The sequence below is a fragment of the Crinia signifera genome, chromosome 5, assembly GCF_055691185.1.
Source record: "Crinia signifera chromosome 5, ASM5569118v1, whole genome shotgun sequence".
Classification (NCBI taxonomy): domain Eukaryota; kingdom Metazoa; phylum Chordata; class Amphibia; order Anura; family Myobatrachidae; genus Crinia; species Crinia signifera.
In genome coordinates this window covers 861,966-883,775 of record NC_139221.1, presented here as the reverse complement: position 1 = coordinate 883,775, position 21,810 = coordinate 861,966, and the positions used below count along the sequence as shown (strand labels likewise).

The 21,810-nt window shown below is 50.1% G+C and overlaps 1 protein-coding gene across 4 annotated transcripts in view; it reads right to left on the bottom strand.

The window, feature by feature from the left end:
• The window catches only part of LOC146079840 (sphingomyelin phosphodiesterase 5-like), a 133,851-nt gene that overhangs the window by 14,513 nt on the left and 97,528 nt on the right, over nucleotides 1-21,810 (bottom strand). For 2 of the 4 annotated variants that reach the window (XM_083186478.1, XM_083186477.1), the window contains exons 6-7: nucleotides 12,527-12,590; nucleotides 11,648-11,780 (exon numbers count right to left, since the gene is read on the bottom strand). The exons of 1 other annotated variant lie outside the window; for it this stretch is intronic. In XM_083186478.1, the coding sequence (XP_083042604.1) occupies nucleotides 11,648-11,780; nucleotides 12,527-12,590 (197 nt within the window). Of the gene's footprint in view, nucleotides 1-11,647; nucleotides 11,781-12,526; nucleotides 12,591-21,810 lie in introns of those variants that run through there. One more of the 4 variants, XR_014474755.1, reaches the window with a different exon arrangement.

Below are 21,810 nucleotides of genomic sequence, written 5' to 3'. Positions count from 1 at the left end.
GTGTCGCCAAACTCCTAGGAAACTCTTATGAGACGCCAGTATATTCGACTAGCTGTTCTTTCTCCACCGTTGGCCTCCGTATCAGAAACAGCGCCCCTAGTGGATCCACAACAATCCGTTGTGGCACTTACTTTGCTTGATGTAGCCTCTCTGCATCTGACCACCATTTGAGATCTGCCAGTGCCCCTCTTGAGAGACATAGTCTTTGACTCAAGTTTTTCCGTCTCCGTCCCACTGGGTTAGGAAGCAATTTGGTAAAAGTTCTCATGTGGAACCTTGCCCACAGGATCGCATCCAACGCTACCGAAATGAGGCCTAATATCTTCATGCAATCCCCTGAAGATATCATCTTCCTCCCTAGAAGCCTTAGAACTTCTCTCAACTTTATTTTTCTGCCTTACTGACATAGTCTGTGCGTCTAAGAGAACTCCTAAGTATTTTACTGCTGAGGAGGGTTCTAAGTGGCTTTTTTGCATATTTATTAACCAGCCATGATAGCCTAGGTAATCCAGAACTTGTCTTGTGTGTTCCCACGCCAACGCGTTCGTCTGCGCCATAATCAGCAGATCGTCCAGTTGTGGCCAGACTGATATGCCTCTTTGTCTGAGATTGACTATTAGCACAACTAAACCTTTGTGAATGGTGAAGTTGACAGGCCGAATGGCAGGGAGGTGAATTGATAGGTGGTTTTGTTTATGCAGAACCTGAGATATTTTTGATGTCCCTGAAATATAGGTATATGCAGGTACACATCTTTTAAGTCTATAGTTGTCAATAAAGCACCTTTTTTGATGTCTGGCAAGATCAACGTGATCGACTCTATCTTGAACTTTTGTACTTGTACATAGGTATTCAGCCTCCTTAAAACCAGGATAGTTCTGAACCCTCCTGTAGCCTTTTTTACAACAAAATACTTTGAGTGCCACCTCTGGCCCTCTTGTTCCTTTGGCACCACCACTACCATTCCTTGATCTATCATGGTCTGAAGGCTGTCGATTAAGGCTCTCCTCTCTTTCAGGTATTTTGGGATTGGTGATTCTTCTAACCAATCTCCAGGTGCTTTCACAAACTTGATCTTGTAGCCCGAGGACACTACTTCCTGAACCCATCTGTCCTCGGTAGACTGAAGCCAGGCCTTCTTGAAATTCAGCAGCCTGCCTTCGACCTTTTCTTTGGCGTCATTGTGACTCCTGGCGTAAGGAAAACTCTGCCTCTTTGGCCATGAAAGGAATTTCTGTTTCCAAACCAGGGCCTCCTAAAACTCCTGCCTGGCCTGTAGGCTCTTGCGTCTTTAAATTCAGTAGATTGGTAGCGTAGAGATCTGTTAAACTGCCCTCTTTTAGAGCCTTTATCTTGTGGAAGCCACACCGACTTCCCACCAGAAATCTTAGTAATAATGTCAGACCAAACAGGTACTCCCCCTGAAAGGGTAAGGAGATAAACTTATTTTTTGATTGGGTATCCGCTGCCCAAGGCTTGAGCCACAGGGTCCTCCTGGTAACAGCTGCAGTGTCATTGCTTGATGCAGTACGTCTCGCAGCCAGAGCTAAAGCGTCACACATAAATTCGACTGCCACCTGTACTTTTTGCACAATCTATATAAGCTCAGATCTTTTGATACCATTTAGGACAGGGGTGCTTAAAATATTTTGCTCTGGGACCCCATCAGACAATAAAAATTAATACAGGACCCCAGCAAGTTACTACTGAATGTGTGATCAGTGAAGTGAAGTGACTGCTTTTGTGACAGTAAGGCAGTGGGTGATGGAGGGGACGCAAAAGGGTGACAGGGGGATGGAAGAGGGAAGCAGTGGGTGTTTACTTAACGAGGTTTACCTTGTCTCCCTCCACAGACACATTAGCCTAACGATCAGCAACATCGAGTTGTGACCCCATGCTGAGGTGGTCGGGACCCATTTTGGGGTCAGGACCCACAGTTTGAGAACCGCTGATCTAGGAGATCATATTCTAGGTCCTGGCACCATGACCTTAGTACCCTGACAGTTATCACAATGGCCAATAACTCTTTTATAGCCGCACCTGAAGTTATATGTTTCTGAGATAAACTTCCATTTTCCTCTCCATAGAGTCCTTAAAGAGATTAGCATCCTCCAGAAGGAGAGTCGTCTTCCTAGATATCCTGGCCAGCGCCGCATCCACCATGGCGCTTCCTCCCATACTCGTACTTGTTCTGAATCAAACGGATACCATTTTGGCACCCTTAGAGGTACCGCTACCTTTTTATCTGGGTGGGACCACTCATCATCCACTAAGTCTTTAAGCGTTTTTGACAGAGGAAAAGTTTTTGCCTTTTTCTTTTTATCTTTAAATAATAAGTCCTGCAATTTTCCCTCCTCCTGAGGGTCCTCAATATTCAGTGATTTATTAATCAAGGTAAGTAAATTATTCAGAGATCTGGATTAAAGTCAACTTCAGCTTTTCCCTGAGAGACTTCACCCTCTTCCGCTTCCTTGTCGGTCCTTACTGCATCCGGTCGAACTCATGCTTCAGTTGCCATGAAAATAATATTATTACTGCTGCCTTTGAGCAGCATGATCAAGATGGCGCCGCTGATGGCTGCCTAGGAGCTGTGTAGCTCAGCCAAATATGTTCCATGTGTGATAACTGTACTGTCTCTCTGCTTGTATTGTTACCTACCTGGCTGTTGCAGCGACCAGTGGCGCCGCTGATGGCTGCCTAGGCACTGTGCAGCTCGGCGGGTATGTGTTCCCCACATGTAATGTCTTAATGTAATGTATGCAATGCCTTCACCCCCCCCCACCTTCATACCTGCTTGATGCTGCACTGTAAATCCACAAAAAATTCCTAGTGTGCGCAAGCATACATGGCCAATAAAGTGGATTCTGATTCTTACTACTGGACCTCCTGTGGAATCATCAGAATCTTTTGAAAGAACAGCCCTGGTTCTCTTCATAGACATCTTTGCTAAGTCTTCCTTATTAACAAGTGTCTGCAAGGGCTGTCTTGAACATGCCCACTAGCTCTGTCATCTGGGACACCTCCATTTGTTGGGACCCCTTACACTTATCACACACTGATCCAGAACATTTTTCCGGCAACACCTGGTCACAAAGAGTACACTTGCCGTATGTAGCCTTTTATGTTTAGCCTTTAGCTCCACTTTATCGTTGCTCGTCTCTGACCTACAGTATATAAGAACAATATATGTAGTATAAAAATATACACCACAAAATCTAAAAAATAATAAAATAAAAAAAACTTTCCCGCTTACCCTGACTTTAACTGCTGCCTCTTATCCTCCATAGTAGTACCAGACCGTCCTTAGAATATTCTATAGATACCAGAAGACATGCCAGTATCAATGTAACAACCAAAAGAAAAATAAGCCACAGCCCCTGCAGCGCCGCTGCATATAGGGCCTTAACCGGTCCACCTCCTTCCTTAGCACAGCAGCCCACTTCAGAGAGTGCAGTTTGCATTTATGTGCCTTCACCGGCACTTCTGGTGTGCCTCCACCCGATGCCTCCGGTGTTGGGTTCTGACGTCAGACGCCACCGGTGCATGAGCTGATGTCAGGCGCCATCGAGCCCAGCGCTGACCCCCTGCACTGCCGTAATTCTCCGCTGTCAGATCTGCTGCCACCAGACGCCAGCCCTTGTGTTTACCGGGCCCCGGGAGCTAGGACTACCAACTGCGCTTGGCAGCCGTAGGCCTGCATCAATGGATGCTCCTAACTGCACTAGACAGCAGAGGTCCCAAAAGTATAATGCCGCAACCCCTACTGCTCTGGGCAGAAGAGAGGGCTGCAGCATCTTCACAGGTTAAGCCACCATCTACTATGGAAATGGAAATAAAGACACAGAGCCTAGATGGAGCGGTCCTTATATAGGGGCAGTGACTTTTCTTTCCTTTCCAGATATCTACCTATAGGGAGAAAACCCATACGTTGGCTGCCATGGGGAGGTAGAGGAAAAATCCATTATTAGTGTTAAAAATAAGAAGGCACATTTAAGTTTTCCAAAAGGCATGTGGGCGACTCCCCAAATGTATGGAGGAAGGTGCGGGGCTAGTGATAGGGTGTCCAGCGCCCTTCTGCAAACTAAAATATTTTATAAAGGGACAGCGCACACAAATAATGGGGGTGGTATCATAAGGAAGAGGCATAGTCACACAATAGTACCACCAATCCAATTGCACCTTACAGTAGCACAAAAAAAAGTAGTGACATAAGGTGTGAAGAGAGAAGAAGAGGAGGAATAAGAAAGGGGAGGCAGGAGAAGGGGAAATATTAGAGGAACAGTGAGTTGTGAGGGGAACAAGGGAAAAGTGAGTGTTGTTGGAAAATGGTGGAATATGGATGGTGTATAGGTATGATACATGGGGTACAGTAAAAAAAGGCCAAGGAGAGGGGGAGGGGCAGCCATAAGCTGGGCAGAGATAGGGAAATAGATGCCGAGTAGAGATTGTGGGGGACAGTTGCGAGGTAGAGGGGGAAGATGCTGGGGAGATGGGGCACAGATTCTGAGCAGAGAGGGATAGGGGCGGGAAATGATGGCCAGGAAGAGGGGGAGACAGATGCTGGACAGACAGAAGTGGTAGCGATGGGCAGGGAGAGGGGAAGATACAGGGCAGGGGGCAGATGCTGGTGAGAGAGAGGTGGACAGATGCCGGGGAGAGGGGGACAGATACTGTGGATCGGGCAGAGAGAGGAGGAGAACAGATGATGGACAGGGAAAGGGGGGACAGATGCTGGGGAGTGAGCAGGGGGCAGGTGCTGGGTAGAGAGAGAGAGGACAGATGCTATGCAGGAGGAGAATTGATGGTGGGCAAAGAGTGGGGTAATGGTTTCCAGGGAGAGGGGGATGGACGGTTGGCAGTGGGGGGGGGGGGGGGTGGTGGGCAAGTAGAGGAGTGGATAGATGCTGGGCAGAGAGAGGAGTCAGATGCTGGGCAGAGTAAGGGGGCAGATGGTGGGCAGGGAGAGGAGGGACATGCTGGGCAGGGAGAGGGGGTAACAGAGGTGGCTGGATGCATACTTACAGAGGGAGCCATGCTGCAAGATCCTCCATGTTAAAGGGGTCAGAGGAGAATGTGATAGGCTCCTCCAATTAGGAGCTCTTCGAATAAGCATGTACCAAGCTCCTCCATTTACAGCTCGGCACATTCTATCTTGACCCTGATGCTAAGATGAGGGGGGAGGTTCTCAGCACCACAGTGTGGAAGGTACACTGGTTATCCCATGCTGCTGCCCTCTGATGTCAGCCCTCCTGAGTCCTGTCCCCTACTGCTGATGCTCTCATCCTTCCCCTCTGCTGCCTGTCACACACTGTGAATGCCCAGCGGCAGCAACACACATCCCTCATAGCACGCAGCGGCAGTCGCAGAGCAGGGAGAGCGCCTATACAGCACCACACATCCCTCACAGCACACAGCGGCAGTCACAGAGCAGGGAGAGCGCCTATACAGCACCACACATCCCTCACAGCGGCACTCGCAGAGCAGGGAGAGCGCCTATACAGCACCACACATCCCTCACAGCACACAGCGGCAGTCGCAGAGCAGGGAGAGCACCTATACAGCACCACACATCCGTCACAGCGGCAGTCGCAGAGCAGGGAGAGCACCTATACAGCACCACACATCCCTCACAGCACACAGCGGCAGTCGCAGAGCAGGGAGAGCACCTATACAGCACCACACATCCCTCACAGCGGCAGTCGCAGAGCAGGGAGAGCGCCTATACAGCACCACACATCCCTCACAGCACACAGCGGCAGTCACAGAGCAGGGAGAGCACCTATACAGCACCACACATCCCTCACAGCACACAGCGGCAGTCGCAGAGCAGGGAGAGCACCTATACAGCACCACACATCCCTCACAGCACACAGCGGCAGTCACAGAGCAGGGAGAGCGCCTATACAGCACCACACATCCCTCACAGCGGCACTCGCAGAGCAGGGAGAGCGCCTATACAGCACCACACATCCCTCACAGCACACAGCGGCAGTCGCAGAGCAGGGAGAGCGCCTATACAGCACCACACATCCCTCACAGCACACAGCGGCAGTCGCAGAGCAGGGAGAGCACCTATACAGCACCACACATCCCTCACAGCGGCAGTCGCAGAGCAGGGAGAGCACCTATACAGCACCACACATCCCTCACAGCACACAGCGGCAGTCACAGAGCAGGGAGAGCGCCTATACAGCACCACACATCCCTCACGCGGCAGTCGCAGAGCAGGGAGAGCGCCTATACAGCACCACACATCCCTCACAGCGGCAGTCGCAGAGCAGGGAGAGCACCTATACAGCACCACACATCCCTCACAGCACACAGCGGCAGTCACAGAGCAGGGAGAGCACCTATACAGCACCACACATCCCTCACAGAACACAGCGGCAGTCGGAGAGCAGGGAGAGCACCTATACAGCACCACACATCCCTCACAGCACACAGCGGCAGTCGCAGAGCAGGGAGAGCACCTATACAGCACCACACAGCAGCAGTCGCAGAGCAGGGAGAGTGCCTATACAGCACCGCACATCCCTCACAGCACACAGCGGCAGTCACAGAGCAGGGAGAGCGCCTATACAGCACACAGCAGCATTCGCAGAGCAGGGAGAGCACCTATACAGCACCACACATCCCTCACAGCACACAGCGGCATTCGCAGAGCAGGGAGAGCACCTATACAGCACCACACATCCCTCAGAGCACACAGCGGCAGTCGCAGAGCAGGGACAGCGCCTATACAGCACCACACCTCCCTCACAGCAGACAGCGGCAGTCGCAGAGCAGGGAGAGCACCTATACAGCACCACACATTCCTCACAGCGGCAGTCACAGAGCAGGGAGAGCGCCTATACAGCACACAGCAGCATTCGCAGAGCAGGGAGAGCACCTATACAGCACCACACATCCCTCACAGCACACAGCGGCAGTCGCAGAGCAGGGACAGCGCCTATACAGCACCACACCTCCCTCACAGCAGACAGCGGCAGTCGCAGAGCAGGGAGAGCACCTATACAGCACCACACATTCCTCACAGCGGCAGTCACAGAGCAGGGAGAGCGCCTATACAGCACCACACATCCCTCACAGCACACAGCGGCAGTCACAGAGCAGGGAGAGCGCCTATACAGCACCACACATCCCTCACAGCGGCACTCGCAGAGCAGGGAGAGCACCTATGCAGCACCACACATCCCTCACAGCACACAGCGGCAGTCGCAGAGCAGGGAGAGCACCTATACAGCACCACACATCCCTCACAGCGGCAGTCGCAGAGCAGGGAGAGCGCCTATACAGCACCACACATCCCTCACAGCGGCAGTCGCAGAGCAGGGAGAGCGCCTATACAGCACCACACATCCCTCACAGCACACAGCGGCAGTCGCAGAGCAGGGAGAGCACCTATACAGCACCACACATCCCTCACAGCACACAGCGGCAGTCGCAGAGCAGGGAGAGCACCTATACAGCACCACACATCCCTCACAGCACACAGCGGCAGTCGGAGAGCAGGGAGAGCACCTATACAGCACCACACATCCCTCACAGCACACAGCGGCAGTCGCAGAGCAGGGAGAGTGCCTATACAGCACCACACATCCCTCACAGAACACAGCGGCAGTCGGAGAGCAGGGAGAGCACCTATACAGCACCACACATCCCTCACAGCACACAGCGGCAGTCGCAGAGCAGGGAGAGCACCTATACAGCACCACACAGCGGCAGTCGCAGAGCAGGGAGAGTGCCTATACAGCACCGCACATCCCTCACAGCACACAGCGGCAGTCGCAGAGCAGGGAGAGCGCCTATACAGCACCACACATCCCTCACAGCGGCATTCGCAGAGCAGGGAGAGCACCTATACAGCACCACACATCCCTCAGAGCACACAGCGGCAGTCGCAGAGCAGGGACAGCGCCTATACAGCACCACACCTCCCTCACAGCAGACAGCGGCAGTCGCAGAGCAGGGAGAGCGCCTATACAGCACCACACCTCCCTCACAGCACACAGCGGCAGTCACAGAGCAGGGAGAGCGCCTATACAGCACCACACATCCCTCATAGCACACAGCGGCAGTCGCAGAGCAGGGAGAGCACCTATACAGCACCACACATTCCTCACAGCACACAGCGGCAGTCGCAGAGCAGGGAGAGCACCTATACAGCACCACACATCCCTCACAGCACACAGCGGCATTCGCAGAGCAGGGAGAGCGCCTATACAGCACCACAGATCCCTCACAGCACACAGCGGCAGTCGCAGAGCAGGGAGAGCACCTATACAGCACTGCACCTCCCTGCATTTCAGGCTCTGCTGAGCTGATAGCGCTGGCCCTGGGAAGGTACTAGGAAAATGCTATGTCTGGTGCAAACCCTGCACATCCCTTCACCCCAAGGACACCATGCTGTGGGGATGTTTTTCAGCAGCAGGGATTGGGAAACTGATTTGAGTCAAGGGAAAGATGGATGGTGCTAAACACAGGGATATTCTTGAGAAAAACCTGTTTCAGTCCGTGATTTGAGACTGGGACAAAGGATCCACTTCCAGCAGGACAATGACCTGAAGCATACTGCAAAAGCAATACTGTGAATCGCGGGAAGGGGGGTTGTGGGGGGTCCGTGAATCTCGGGAGGGGGGTTGCACGAAGCGCGGGGGGCATGAATCATGTGAAGGGGGGTCCGCTAATCAGGGGGGGGGCATGAATCACGGGAGGGGGGGGGGGGTCGCGGGGGTCCCGATCACCTACACCAGGGCTGGGCAATTGCGGCCCTCCAGATGTTGATGAACTACACATCCCAGGATGCTTTGCATTAGTTTTGCTATGTGGCCATGCTGAAATTGATGCAAGGCATGCTGGGATGTGTAGTTCATCAACATTTGGAGGGCCGCAATTGCCCAGCTCTGACCTACACCATGGTAGATGGTGGGCGTGTACTGTAGCCCTGGCTGGGCGGGGGGAGGTGATGTCAAGGGGGTGGTGGTGTGTATCACACTGGTCTTTTCCCTAGGGGGGGCGGGTTTGTGTAGAACACTGCAAGGGAACATTATACACACAGGGGATGAGTGACAGATCTCTCATCACAATCTGTGTAATTCTTGGGGAACAGCGAGCAGGCTGGAAGTGAACCTGTGTATTCTGTGCAGTCCCCCACAACAGATTCTTAAGTACTATTCCCTTTTATTTTTATGAGATTTCTATGTACTGTATATCCTGTGTGTAATCATACCTTGGAACATTTTGTTCGCATGAAAAGATAATTAATTCTAGTGTATTCTCTATGCGCCTGTGAGGCCAAACGCTACGTAAATGAGTTTTGTACTTGGTAAGCCTGGATACAGATAAATGACAACAGGAATATCTGATATCCATAGTTTTATTGATTTTTGAACTTCCTTTTGCTGGTGGCAGTGTGAGTTCTGTATTTTGCAGCATTCGCACATGCTGGAGTATCCATAAATCTCTGGTGGCGATTCGCAGATTGAGGTATCTGGAGGATTTGCCGTCAGGACCGTGACACATTGTTTGTGGCGGTCCTATAACCACTTGCCTGGCACAGTTGCATGGCATATAACTGCAGTCAGAGAGGCTTTCATATATCCATAACCCCCTGCGGCATCCCTTAATTATCACTGACCCCAGAATGCCCTGCTGTGAGCCTTATGGAACCCATTCTCCGGTAATAAGAATGTGACCCGTCTGATGCACTCTGTATTCAGGGGAAAGGTTTATTGCCACTGTATGTGAATGGAAACCTATAGAAAGGGGGCTAATACTACACTGGACACCTAATGACACCCCCACATGTAGATCTATTGCCACTGTGGGGGGGGGGGGGGCAATTCTACATTTTTCTGCCACACACATCCCAAGAGATTCTCCCTCAAAGACATTATAGATAGATAAGAATCGTTACTAATAGTGTTTCACCCACTACAGCTACCACTGCAAGAACAGCTAAGCTCATAGGAACATATTCCTGGCAGGATCTAATAGCACATTGCCCCATACACTGAGCAATCAATGACTGACAGCGGGTCCGAAGCAATGTCACACTGGACCGTTTGAGTCGCCCCTGCTGCAATCTCTCACCTTGGAATCGCATGCGATATCTCAGAGGGAAGAAGTCACCGCAGTGTATGGGGGTTAGGTTACCATACATGGTGCCCCATACACAGTGGTTTGTACTAGATCACATTGCAAGCCCAAATAAACGCGATTCGATCTGTACTACCACTAAGATAACAATGGGCCAATGATGGCTAAGCAGAATTCCAATGTGATGTTCCTTCCCTACCTTAGGATAGCCATTACAATGTCCAGAAATAATACAGGAATAAGTTACACTTTATATATTATAGAAATATATAGGAAGATGCTTTGCCATGTAGACTCCGCAACAATACGCACAGGTGTGCACCTAATGTGGGGTACACACCAGGACGACCCGCTCACCATGCAGTGTGTCTTCCGACCCGCTCACGATGTGCACCGTGAGCGGATCCGATCCGATGGCGACCCGCACCCGGGAGTATGGACGTTTCCAGAGGGATACGGTCATTTGGTCGACACCATTAGGTCAACATGGGTCTAGGTTGACATAGGAAAAGGTCGACATGGTTCTAGGTCGAAAGGTCATTAGTTCGACAGGTCGTTAGTTCGACAATGTCTAGGTCGACAGTCAAAAGGTCGACATGGGATTTTTCACTTTTTTGAGCCGACATGTGCCGACAGGCGGTATTTCATGCCCTACCAGCCACTAGGGCATGGTGGGAGGATAAAATAGTGTGCCAGATGGGATGTGGTGCACTTGAAACTGTGTCCATGTCGACTGTGTTGACATTCAGGTAAAAAACTGAAAAACCCCATGTCGACCTTTTGACTGTCGACCTAGACATTGTCGAACTAATGACCTGCCGAACCAATGACCTTTCGACCTAAAACCATGTCGACCTAGACCCATGCCGACCTAATGACTGTCGACCATCATGCTGTAGACCAAATGATCCCAACCCGTTTCCAGATCCTACCTGCTGCAGGTAGGATCTGAATAACGACCGACCCACCCGCAGGACCGCGCATCGGATCGGTATCGGTCCACACCAGGACAGAAAGGGGCCCAATCACCACACAATCTACAGCCAGTCGGTCGGAATTGGATCTAGATTGATGGGATCGGACCCTTGTCGTCCTGGTGTGGACCCAGCATTACCCTATGCTCAGCCAGGAAATGGTTCATTGGTGTAGGAAGGACTAAGACGAATGACTCCAGTAAGAGGAGACCCTTCCTCATCTCACATACATCAGCAATAAATGGATTTTGTAGCTATGATTTATGCATCCTATAATCGTGTGTGATAATTCTCCCCACACAATATTGTGTCTGCGGCTTCTCCAACCAACAACTGCTGTGAGGGAGAGCCTGCAAACCACTAACACATGTATGTCCAAACTGTGGCCCTCCAGCTGTCGTTAAACTACACATCCCAGCATGCCTTGCCATAGTTTTAGCATTCCCTTATAGCAAAACTGTGGCAAGGCATGCTGGGTCTTGTAGTTTCACAAGAGCTGGAGGGCCATAGTTTGGACATGCCTCCACAATACATTCTATGCGTAACAGTGTGTGATCCATGTAATACAATCTCACCGCCGGATGCACGGAGTCAGAATCCCTGTAGAGGATGTAATCTATGCGGCGTCCAGTCCAGTGAGCGCCGTCACCATCTTGTGGGATAGGAGGAGCCACATAAAGCTTCCGCTCAGCGTCTGACTGCAGTGTACTACAAAGCAACACAAACATATAAATCACTGTACAGATAGGATGACGAGTCTCTCTAGTACCCCTTTCACACTGCACTTTTAAAACGGAATATTGCCATTTCTTTTCCATTTTAAAACGTTTAAAGGTGCCCACAGATGCTACAATTGTACTGTGCTATGCGTTTTTGACTGTACAATGGTTCTATACAATTTTTCTTCCAGCTTGCGATGCAATGTGCACTTGGATGCATGCGATGTGATTGTATGAACCCATGTTTGTAATGTTAAATTTCAGATGTAGTCTAAAAAGTACGTGCAGCACGTACTTTTTTAGACATACAATATCGGGCTCCCGGGAACATAAACACCATCCAATAATTGTACATAAGATGCAATTTGTGCTTAAAAAGTACAAAACGCATTCGATAATTGATGCGTCTGTGGGCACCTTAAGGCTGCAGTGTGAAGGTTCCAGAGTTGATTTACCGGTTATAGTTAACTGGTATTTCAACACGTTTAAAAAGCAGAGTCCTACACGGTTCAAAGCCGTTTTTTAGGCAGTGTGAATGGCTCTATTTCTATGGCTTGAAACGTGTCCCTTGGGGGTTAAACAGGTTGAATGTGTGAATGGTATTAAATGCTTTTTAAAACGGTTTTCACCTGCAATGTGAAAGGTCTTAAGGTTCAGACCCGTTTTAAAGTCCCATTTAAGAATACAGGGTCAATACCCGTTTCTGCAATGTGAAAGCAGTATAGGGAACCTCACCTCTTCAGGCTTTCTGGAGTATTTACAGCCTCGTGGTACAAGGATTCTGCCCTGAGAAGAGTGCCTGCCAATGACACAAGAGATAGAAGAATATGTATACATGTGATGCTGCCTGAGACATTAATACTGACATTAATACATGGAAGCGATGGAGCGCGCGCCGACCAAGAAATGTCACTAGAATAATAATAATAATAACAACAACAACAACAATATAGTCGCTAGTACCTCTTATATATTTGCCAAGCTCTGTGAGTGTGTGTATAACGCTGGGCGGAGTCATAGGCTAATATTCTATCAGCACCTCTTTGACTCCGCCCACACACATTCACAGAGAGGCACCATAGTACTAACAGGCTCCATCTCCCAGAATCCCCCCAATCAGCCTGCAGCAGCCGGGGATTAATCCGCACCCCACTTCAGACTTGCCTACCCTCCTGACTATTGCTTGAGGCTCCCTCTGCCCAGCAAACCCCCTCATACCTCCAACTGTGCATGCGCGTGCCCTGAACTGGTGGGGGCAGGGCCTATATGTGGGAAGTCTTAGCCGACCACCGCAGGGTAGTAGGTAGCGGTGGCCGAGCTGCTGTGTGCACAGACCAGAAGTCTGTCCATCTGGAGCAGAAAGCTGGGAGCCAGGGCTTCTCTGCGTCTGGCTCCGCCCACCACACTGGGCTCCGTGTATCAGGCAAGCAGTAGCTCTTCCTGCTCCTATATAGGGATGGCCATAGTTGCCATTGCCATCGATGGTTGCCATCAATGGCAATCCTGCAACTGGACATCAATAGTGCTAAACTAAGCAATGGATGACCATCAATATTTTTACATATCGATGGTCATCCATTGTGTTTGATTGATTGGCCTGTAAGCCAATCAAAACATGGGGGCGGGGCTTTGCATGTGTCAGGGGCGGAGCTATTTCAATTTTGAATCATCGATGGTCGATGGCCATCCCTACTCCTATGCCTGCCCTGTGCTGTGCTGCCTCCCCACCACACTACTGGCTCCCTGCACCATCCCTGCAATCTATAACACAGCCAGGTGAGTGGTGTGGGTACTGGCAGCTGTATATATGTGTGTGTGTGGGGGGGGGGGGGGGGCTGTGTGTAATATTATGTCTGTGTAGGGGGGAGGCTGTGTGTAATATAATGTCTGTGTAGGGGGGGGGCTGTGTGTAATATAATGTCTGTGTAGGGGGGGGGAGGCTGTGTGTAATATAATGTCTGTGTAGTGGGAGGCTGTGTGTAATATAATGTCTGTAGGGGGGAGGCTGTGTGTAATATAATGTCTGTGTAGGGGGGGGGGGGGCTGTGTGTAATATAATGTCTGTGTAGGGGGGGGGGGGGCTGTGTGTAATATAATGTCTGTGTAGGGGGGGGGGGCTGTGTGTAATATAATGTCTGTGTAGGGGGGGGCTGTGTGTAATAGAATGTCTGTGTAGGGGGGGGGGCTGTGTGTAATATAATGTCTGTGTAGGGGGGGGCTGTGTGTAATATAATGTCTGTGTAGGGGGGGCTGTGTAATATAATGTCTGTGTAGGGGGGGCTGTGTGTAATATAATGTCTGTGTAGGGGGGGCTGTGTGTAATATAATGTCTGTGTAGGGGGGGCTGTGTGTAATATAATGTCTGTTTAGGGGGGGCTGTGTGTAATATAATGTCTGTGTAGGGAGGGGGCTGTGTGTAATATAATGTCTGTGTAGGGGGGGCTGTGTGTAATATAATGTCTGTGTAGGGGGGGCTGTGTGTAATATAATGTCTGTGTAGGGGGGGCTGTGTGTAATATAATGTCTGTGTAGGGGGGGCTGTGTGTAATATAATGTCTGTGTAGGGGGGGCTGTGTGTAATATAATGTCTGTGTAGGGGGGGCTGTGTGTAATATAATGTCTGTGTAAGGGGGGCTGTGTGTAATATAATGTCTGTGTAGGGGGGGCTGTGTGTAATATAATGTCTGTGTAGGGGGGGCTGTGTGTAATATAATGTCTGTGTAGGGGGAGGCTGTGTGTAATATAATGTCTGTGTAGGGGGGGAGGCTGTGTGTAATATAATGTCTGTGTAGGGGGGGGCTGTGTGTAATATAATGTCTGTGTAGGGGGGAGGCTGTAATATAATGTCTGTGTAGGGGGGGGGGGGCTGTGTGTAATATAATGTCTGTGTAGGGGGGGGGCTGTGTGTAATATAATGTCTGTGTAGGGGGGGGCTGTGTGTAATATAATGTCTGTGTAGGGGGGGGGGGGCTGTGTGTAATATAATGTCTGTGTAGGGGGAGGCTGTGTGTAATATAATGTCTCTGTAGGGGGGGGGGGGGGCTGTGTGTAATATAATGTCTGTGTAGGGGGGGCTGTGTGTAATATAATGTCTGTGTAGGGGGGGGCTGTGTGTAATATAATGTCTGTGTAGGGGGGGGCTGTGTGTAATAGAATGTCTGTGTAGGGGGGGGCTGTGTGTAATAGAATGTCTGTGTAGGGGGGGGCTGTGTGTAATAGAATGTCTGTGTAGGGGGGGCTGTGTGTAATATAATGTCTGTGTAGGGGGGGCTGTGTGTAATATAATGTCTGTGTAGGGGGGGGGGCTGTGTGTAATATAATGTCTGTGTAGGGGGGGGCTGTGTGTAATATAATGTCTGTGTAGGGGGGGGGCTGTGTGTAATATAATGTCTGTGTAGGGGGGGGCTGTGTGTAATATAATGTCTGTGTAGGGGGGGGGGCTGTGTGTAATATAATGTCTGTGTAGGGGGGGGAGGCTGTGTGTAATATAATGTCTGTGTAGGGGGGGGGGGGCTGTGTGTAATATAATGTCTGTGTAGGGGGGGGCTGTGTGTAATAGAATGTCTGTGTAGGGGGGGGGGCTGTGTGTAATATAATGTCTGTGTAGGGGGGGGCTGTGTGTAATATAATGTCTGTGTAGGGGGGGGGCTGTGTGTAATATAATGTCTGTGTAGGGGGGGGCTGTGTGTAATATAATGTCTGTGTAGGGGGGGGGGCTGTGTGTAATATAATGTCTGTGTAGGGGGGGGAGGCTGTGTGTAATATAATGTCTGTGTAGGGGGGGGGCTGTGTGTAATATAATGTCTGTGTAGGGGGGGGGGCTGTGTGTAATATAATGTCTGTGTAGGGGGGGGCTGTGTGTAATATAATGTCTGTGTAGGGGGGGGGAGGCTGTGTGTAATATAATGTCTGTGTAGGGGGGGGAGGCTGTGTGTAATATAATGTCTGTGTAGGGGGGGCTGTGTGTAATATGTCTGTGTAGGGGGGGGGCTGTGTGTAATATAATGTCTCTGTAGAGGGGGGCTGTGTGTAATATAATGTCTGTGTAGTGGGAGGCTGTGTGTAATATAATGTCTGTGTAGTGGGAGGCTGTGTGTAATATTACTGTGTAGGGGGGCTGTGTGTAATAATGTCTGTGTAGGGGGGGGCTGTGTGTAATATAATGTCTGTGTAGGGGGGGAGGCTGTGTGTAATATAATGTCTGTGTAGGGGGGGGGGGCTGTGTGTAATATAATGTCTGTGTAGGGGGGGGGCTGTGTGTAATATAATGTCTGTGTAGGGGGAGGCTGTGTGTAATATAATGTCTGTGTAGGGGGAGGCTGTGTGTAATATAATGTCTGTGTAGGGGGGGGCTGTGTGTAATATAATGTCTGTGTAGGGGGGGGCTGTGTGTAATATAATGTCTGTGTAGGGGGGGGGCTGTGTGTAATATAATGTCTGTGTAGGGGGGGCTGTGTGTAATATAATGTCTCTGTAGAGGGGGGCTGTGTGTAATATAATGTCTGTGTAGTGGGAGGCTGTGTGTAATATAATGTCTGTGTAGTGGGAGGCTGTGTGTAATATGTCTGTGTAGGGGGGGCTGTGTGTAATAATGTCTGTGTAGGGGGGGCTGTGTGTAATATAATGTCTGTGTAGGGGGGGAGGCTGTGTGTAATATAATGTCTGTGTAGGGGGGGGCTGTGTGTAATATAATGTCTGTGTAGGGGGGAGGCTGTAATATAATGTCTGTGTAGGGGGGGAGGCTGTGTGTAATATAATGTCTGTGTAGGGGGGGGGCTATGTGTAATATAATGTCTCTGTAGAGGGAGGCTGTGTGTAATATAATGTCTGTGTAGGGGGGAGGCTGTAATAATAATGTCTGTGTAGGGGGGGCGGCTGTGTGTAATATAATGTCTGTGTAGGGGGGGGGCTGTGTGTAATATAATGTCTGTGTAGGGGGGTCTGTGTGTAATATAATGTCTGTGTAGTGGGAGGCTGTGTGTAATATGTCTGTGTAGGGGGGGCTGTGTGTAATAATGTCTGTGTAGGGGGGGGGCTGTGTGTAATATGTCTGTGTAGGGGGGAGGCTGTAATATAATGTCTGTGTAGGGGGGGAGGCTGTGTGTAATATAATGTCTGTGTAGGGGGGGGCTGTGTGTAATATAATGTCTGTGTAGGGGGGAGGCTGTAATATAATGTCTGTGTAGGGGGGAGGCTGTGTGTAATATAATGTCTGTGTAGGGGGGGGGCTATGTGTAATATAATGTCTCTGTAGAGGGAGGCTGTGTGTAATATAATGTCTGTGTAGGGGGGAGGCTGTAATATAATGTCTGTGTAGGGGGGCGGCTGTGTGTAATATAATGTCTGTGTAGGGGGGGGGCTGTGTGTAATATAATGTCTGTGTAGGGGGGTCTGTGTGTAATATAATGTCTGTGTAGTGGGAGGCTGTGTGTAATATGTCTGTGTAGGGGGGGGCTGTGTGTAATATAATGTCTGTGTAGGGGGGGGCTGTGTGTAATATAATGTCTGTGTAGGGGGGGGAGCTGTGTGTAATAGAATGTCTGTGTAGGGGGGGAGGCTGTAATATAATGTCTGTGTGGGGGGAGGCTGTGTGTAATATAATGTCTGTGTAGGGGGGGGGGGGCTGTGTGTAATAGAATGTCTGTGTAGGGGGGGCTGTGTGTAATAGAATGTCTGTGTAGGGGGGGGGGCTGTGTGTAATAGAATGTCTGTGTAGGGGGGGGGGGCTGTGTGTAATAGAATGTCTGTGTAGGGGGGGCTGTGTGTAATATAATGTCTGTGTAGGGGGAGGCTGTGTGTAATATGTCTGTGTAGGGGGGGCTGTGTGTAATATAATGTCTGTGTAGGGGGGGCTGTGTGTAATATGTCTGTGTAGGGGGGGCTGTGTGTAATATAATGTCTGTGTAGGGGGGGCTGTGTGTAATATAATGTCTGTGTAGGGGGGGGGCTGTGTGTAATATAACGTCTGTGTAGGGGTAGGCTGTGTGTAATATAATGTCTGTGTAGGGGGGGCTGTGTGTAATATAATGTCTGTGTAGGGGGGGGGTGCTGTGTGTAATATAATGTCTGTGTAGGGGGGGGGATGTGTGTAATATAATGTCTGTGTAGGGGGGAGGCTGTGTGTAATATAGGGGGACATTTACCAAAATGGATTCGTAGAAAAAAGGTGTATTCGTAGGGAGAAATACACCTTTTTTTTACGAATTTGTATTTTCGGGATTTACAATCCCAAAAATACAACAATTCGTAGTCCTAAAGATGGAACATTCATATTTGTATTTACAAATACGAATGTCCTACACCATCGATAGGATACGACAGAAATCACCATTCAAAAGAATGGTGGTTTCTGATTTACTAAGCAGCCGTACTGATAATACGGCTGCTTATTGGTGTAAAACAGGCATGCAAATACGACAGGAAAATAGAACACCATTTTCCTGTTCTATTTGCTTTAAGCCTGCACGGATCAGTCAGATCCGTGCAGGCTGCGGTGTAAAAAAATAGAAAAATTGGTACTTATGTAATATCTGGGCTCCCGTTTTTCTTATGAGACCGCCTCCCCTCGCGGGGCTCGCTGCGCTCGCCACGCTTCGGGCACGGTGGCTCGCTGCGCTCGCCACACTATATAAAATCAACTCCATGCGTAATTGGATAGTAGGGGCATGAAAAAATGGGGTGCATTTAAATTGGGAGCCCAGATAATACATAAGTACCGAAAAATTAAATAAATTTTAAAAAAAAACGGCGTGGGGTCCCCACCACAGCTGTGACCAGCACCAGGCTGAAGGAGCCGGGGCCGGTAATTAAAAATCAGGGAACCCGACAAATAGGGGTTCCCCGATTTTTAACAACCAGCCCCAGGCTCCAGGTCCGGGGCTGGTTCCCAAAATACGGGGGACAAAATGACTAGGGGTCCCCCGTATTTTAAGAACCAGCCCCAGGCAAAACCAGCCAGCAGGGTAATGCCACAGCCGGGGGGAGACTTTTTATGCAAGTCCCCCCGGCCAAAGCATTCATCCCTACCGACCAGTCAGCCTGGCCAGGGGCCCTGGGGGAGTGGGGACCCCCCCAATGAAGGGGTCCCCCCCTGCAGGACTTACCTGACCAGACTGAAGCCTGGTACTATCCCCGATGCCCCTGGGCGGTGGGCATCAGGCTGATTATGGTGTAAAAAAAAGATTAAACTATTGTTTTTTACTGTGGCACTACAAGTGCCAGCAAGCCTCCCCAGCAAGCTGGGACTTGGAGAACCACAAGTCCCAGCCTGCTGGGCATTAAAGGGCCCGCTGGCACTTGTAGTTCCACAGTTAAAAAAATAGTGCACAAAACACACTGACACACATTTGAAATAAAAGTTTAATACACACATCACAAACACACTGATACTTACCTATCTTGATCCCGTCGGTAGGTCGGCGGCTCCAGTGTCGGCGGCTCCAGTGTCGGCGGCTCCAGTGTCGGCGGCTCCAGTGTCGGCGTCCTGTCTGAAGAAAATCCATGTTGGACCTGTGGAAGTAAATCCTACTCACCAGGTCCTCCATGGATGGTCTTCTGTCTTCTCTCTTCTTTTCCAGGACTTTATTCTTTCTCTTCTGTCTTCTGTCTTCTTCTTTGTTTACGCTGCCGGCTGTCGGGACTTTCAGAGCTGGAGAGATGTTGCCTCCTCGACGTCTGGACTAAGAATGAATTCTAGCCAATCAGGAGCCGCCTAGTGGCCAATCAGGAGCCAGTAAAGTCGGCTCCTGATTGGCTAGAATTCATTCTTAGTCCAGACGTCGAGGAGGCAACATCTTTCCAGCTCTGAAAGTCCTGGCAGCGTAAACAAAGAAGAAGACAGAAGACAGAAGAGAAAGAATAAAGTCCTGGAAAAGAAGAGAGAAGACAGAAGACCATCCATGGAGGACCTGGTGAGTAGGATTTACTTCCACAGGTCCAGCATGGATTTTCTTCAGACAGGACGCCGACCTCGGAGCCGCCGACCCAGAGCCGCCGACACCGGAGCCAACGACCTACCGACGGGATCAAGATAGGTAAGTATCAGTGTGTTTGTGATGTGTGTATTAAACTTTTATTTCAAATGTGTGTCAGTGTGTTTTGTGCACTATTTTTTGAACTGTGGAACTACAAGTGCCAGCGGGCCCTTTAATGCCCAGCAGGCTGGGACTTGTGGTTCTCCAAGTCCCAGCTTGCTGGCACTTGTAGTGACACAGTAAAAAACAATAGTTTTATCTTTTTTTTTACACCATAATCAGCCCGATGCCCACCGCCCAGGGGCATCGGGGACAGTACCAGGCTTCAGCCTGGTCAGGTAAGTCCTGGAGGGGGGGGACCCCTTCATTGGGGGGGTCCCCACTCCTCCAGGTCCCCTGGCCAGGCTGACTGGTCGGTAGGGATGAATGCTTTGGCCGGGGGGACTTGCATAAAAAGTCTCCCCCCGGCTATGGCATTACCCTGCTGGCTGGTTTTGCCTGGGGCTGGTTCTTAAAATACGGGGGACCCCTAGTCATTTTGTCCCCCGTATTTTGGGAACCAGCCCCAGAGCAGGAGCCTGGGGCTGGTTGTTAAAAATCAGGGAACCCCTATTTGTCGGGTTCCCTGATTTTTAATTACCGGCTCCAGGCTCTGTCAGCCTGGTGCTGGTTTCGGCTGTGGGGGGATATAATGTCTGTGTGGGGGGGGGGGGGCTGTGTGTAATATAATGTGTGTGTGGGGGGGGGCCTGTGTGTAATATAATGTCTGTGTAGGGGGGGCTGTGTGTAATATAATGTCTGTGTAGGGGGGGCTGTGTGTAATATAATGTCTGTGTAGGGGGGGGCTATGTGTAATATAATGTCTGTGTAGGGGGGAGGCTGTGTGTAATATAATGTCTGTGTGGGGGGGGCTGTGTGTAATATAATGTTTGTGTGGGGGGGAGGCTGTGTGTAATATAATGTCTGTGTAGGGGGGGGGGCTGTGTGTAATATAATGTCTGTGTAGGGGGGCGGCTGTGTGTAATATAATGTCTGTGTAGGGGGGGCTGTGTGTAATATAATGTCTCTGTAGGGGGGGCTGTGTGTAATATAATGTCTGTGTAGGGGGGGGCTGTGTGTAATATAATGTCTGTGTAGGGGGGGGGCTGTGTGTAATATAATGTCTGTGTAGGGGGGGGAGGCTGTGTGTAATATAATGTCTGTGTAGGGGGAGGCTGTGTGTAACATAATGTCTGTGTAGGGGGGGGCTGTGTGTAACAATGTCTGTGTAGGGGGGGGCTGTGTGTAATATAATGTTTGTGTGGGGGGGAGGCTGTGTGTAATATAATGTCTGTGTAGGGGGGGGGCTGTGTGTAATATAATGTCTGTGTGGGGGGGGCGGCTGTGTGTAATATAATGTCTGTGTAGGGGGGGCTGTGTGTAATATAATGTCTCTGTAGGGGGGGGCTGTGTGTAATATAATGTCTGTGTAGGGGGGGGCTGTGTGTAATATAATGTCTGTGTAGGGGGGGGAGGCTGTGTGTAATATAATGTCTGTGTAGGGGGGAGGCTGTGTGTAATATAATGTCTGTGTAGGGGGGGCTGTGTGTAACAATGTCTGTGTAGGGGGGGAGGCTGTGTGTAACATAATGTCTGTGTAGGGGGGGGGCTATGTGTAATATAATGTCTGTGTAGGGGGGGGGGGGCTGTGTGTAATATAATGTCTGTGTAGGGGGGGAGGCTGTGTGTAATATAATGTCTGTGTGGGGGGGGGGCTGTGTGTAATATAATGTCTGTGTAGGGGGGGGGCTGTGTGTAATATAATGTTTGTGTGGGGGGGGGCTGTGTGTAATATAATGTCTTTGTAGGGGGGAGGCTGTGTGTAATATAATGTCTGTGTAGGGGGGGCTGTGTATAATAGAATGTCTGTGTAGGGGGGGAGGTTGTGTGTAATTTAATGTCTGTGTAGGGGGGGGGCGGCTGTGTGTAATATAATGTCTGTGTAGGGGGGGAGGTTGTGTGTAATTTAATGTCTGTGTAGGGGGGGGCGGCTGTGTGTAATATAAT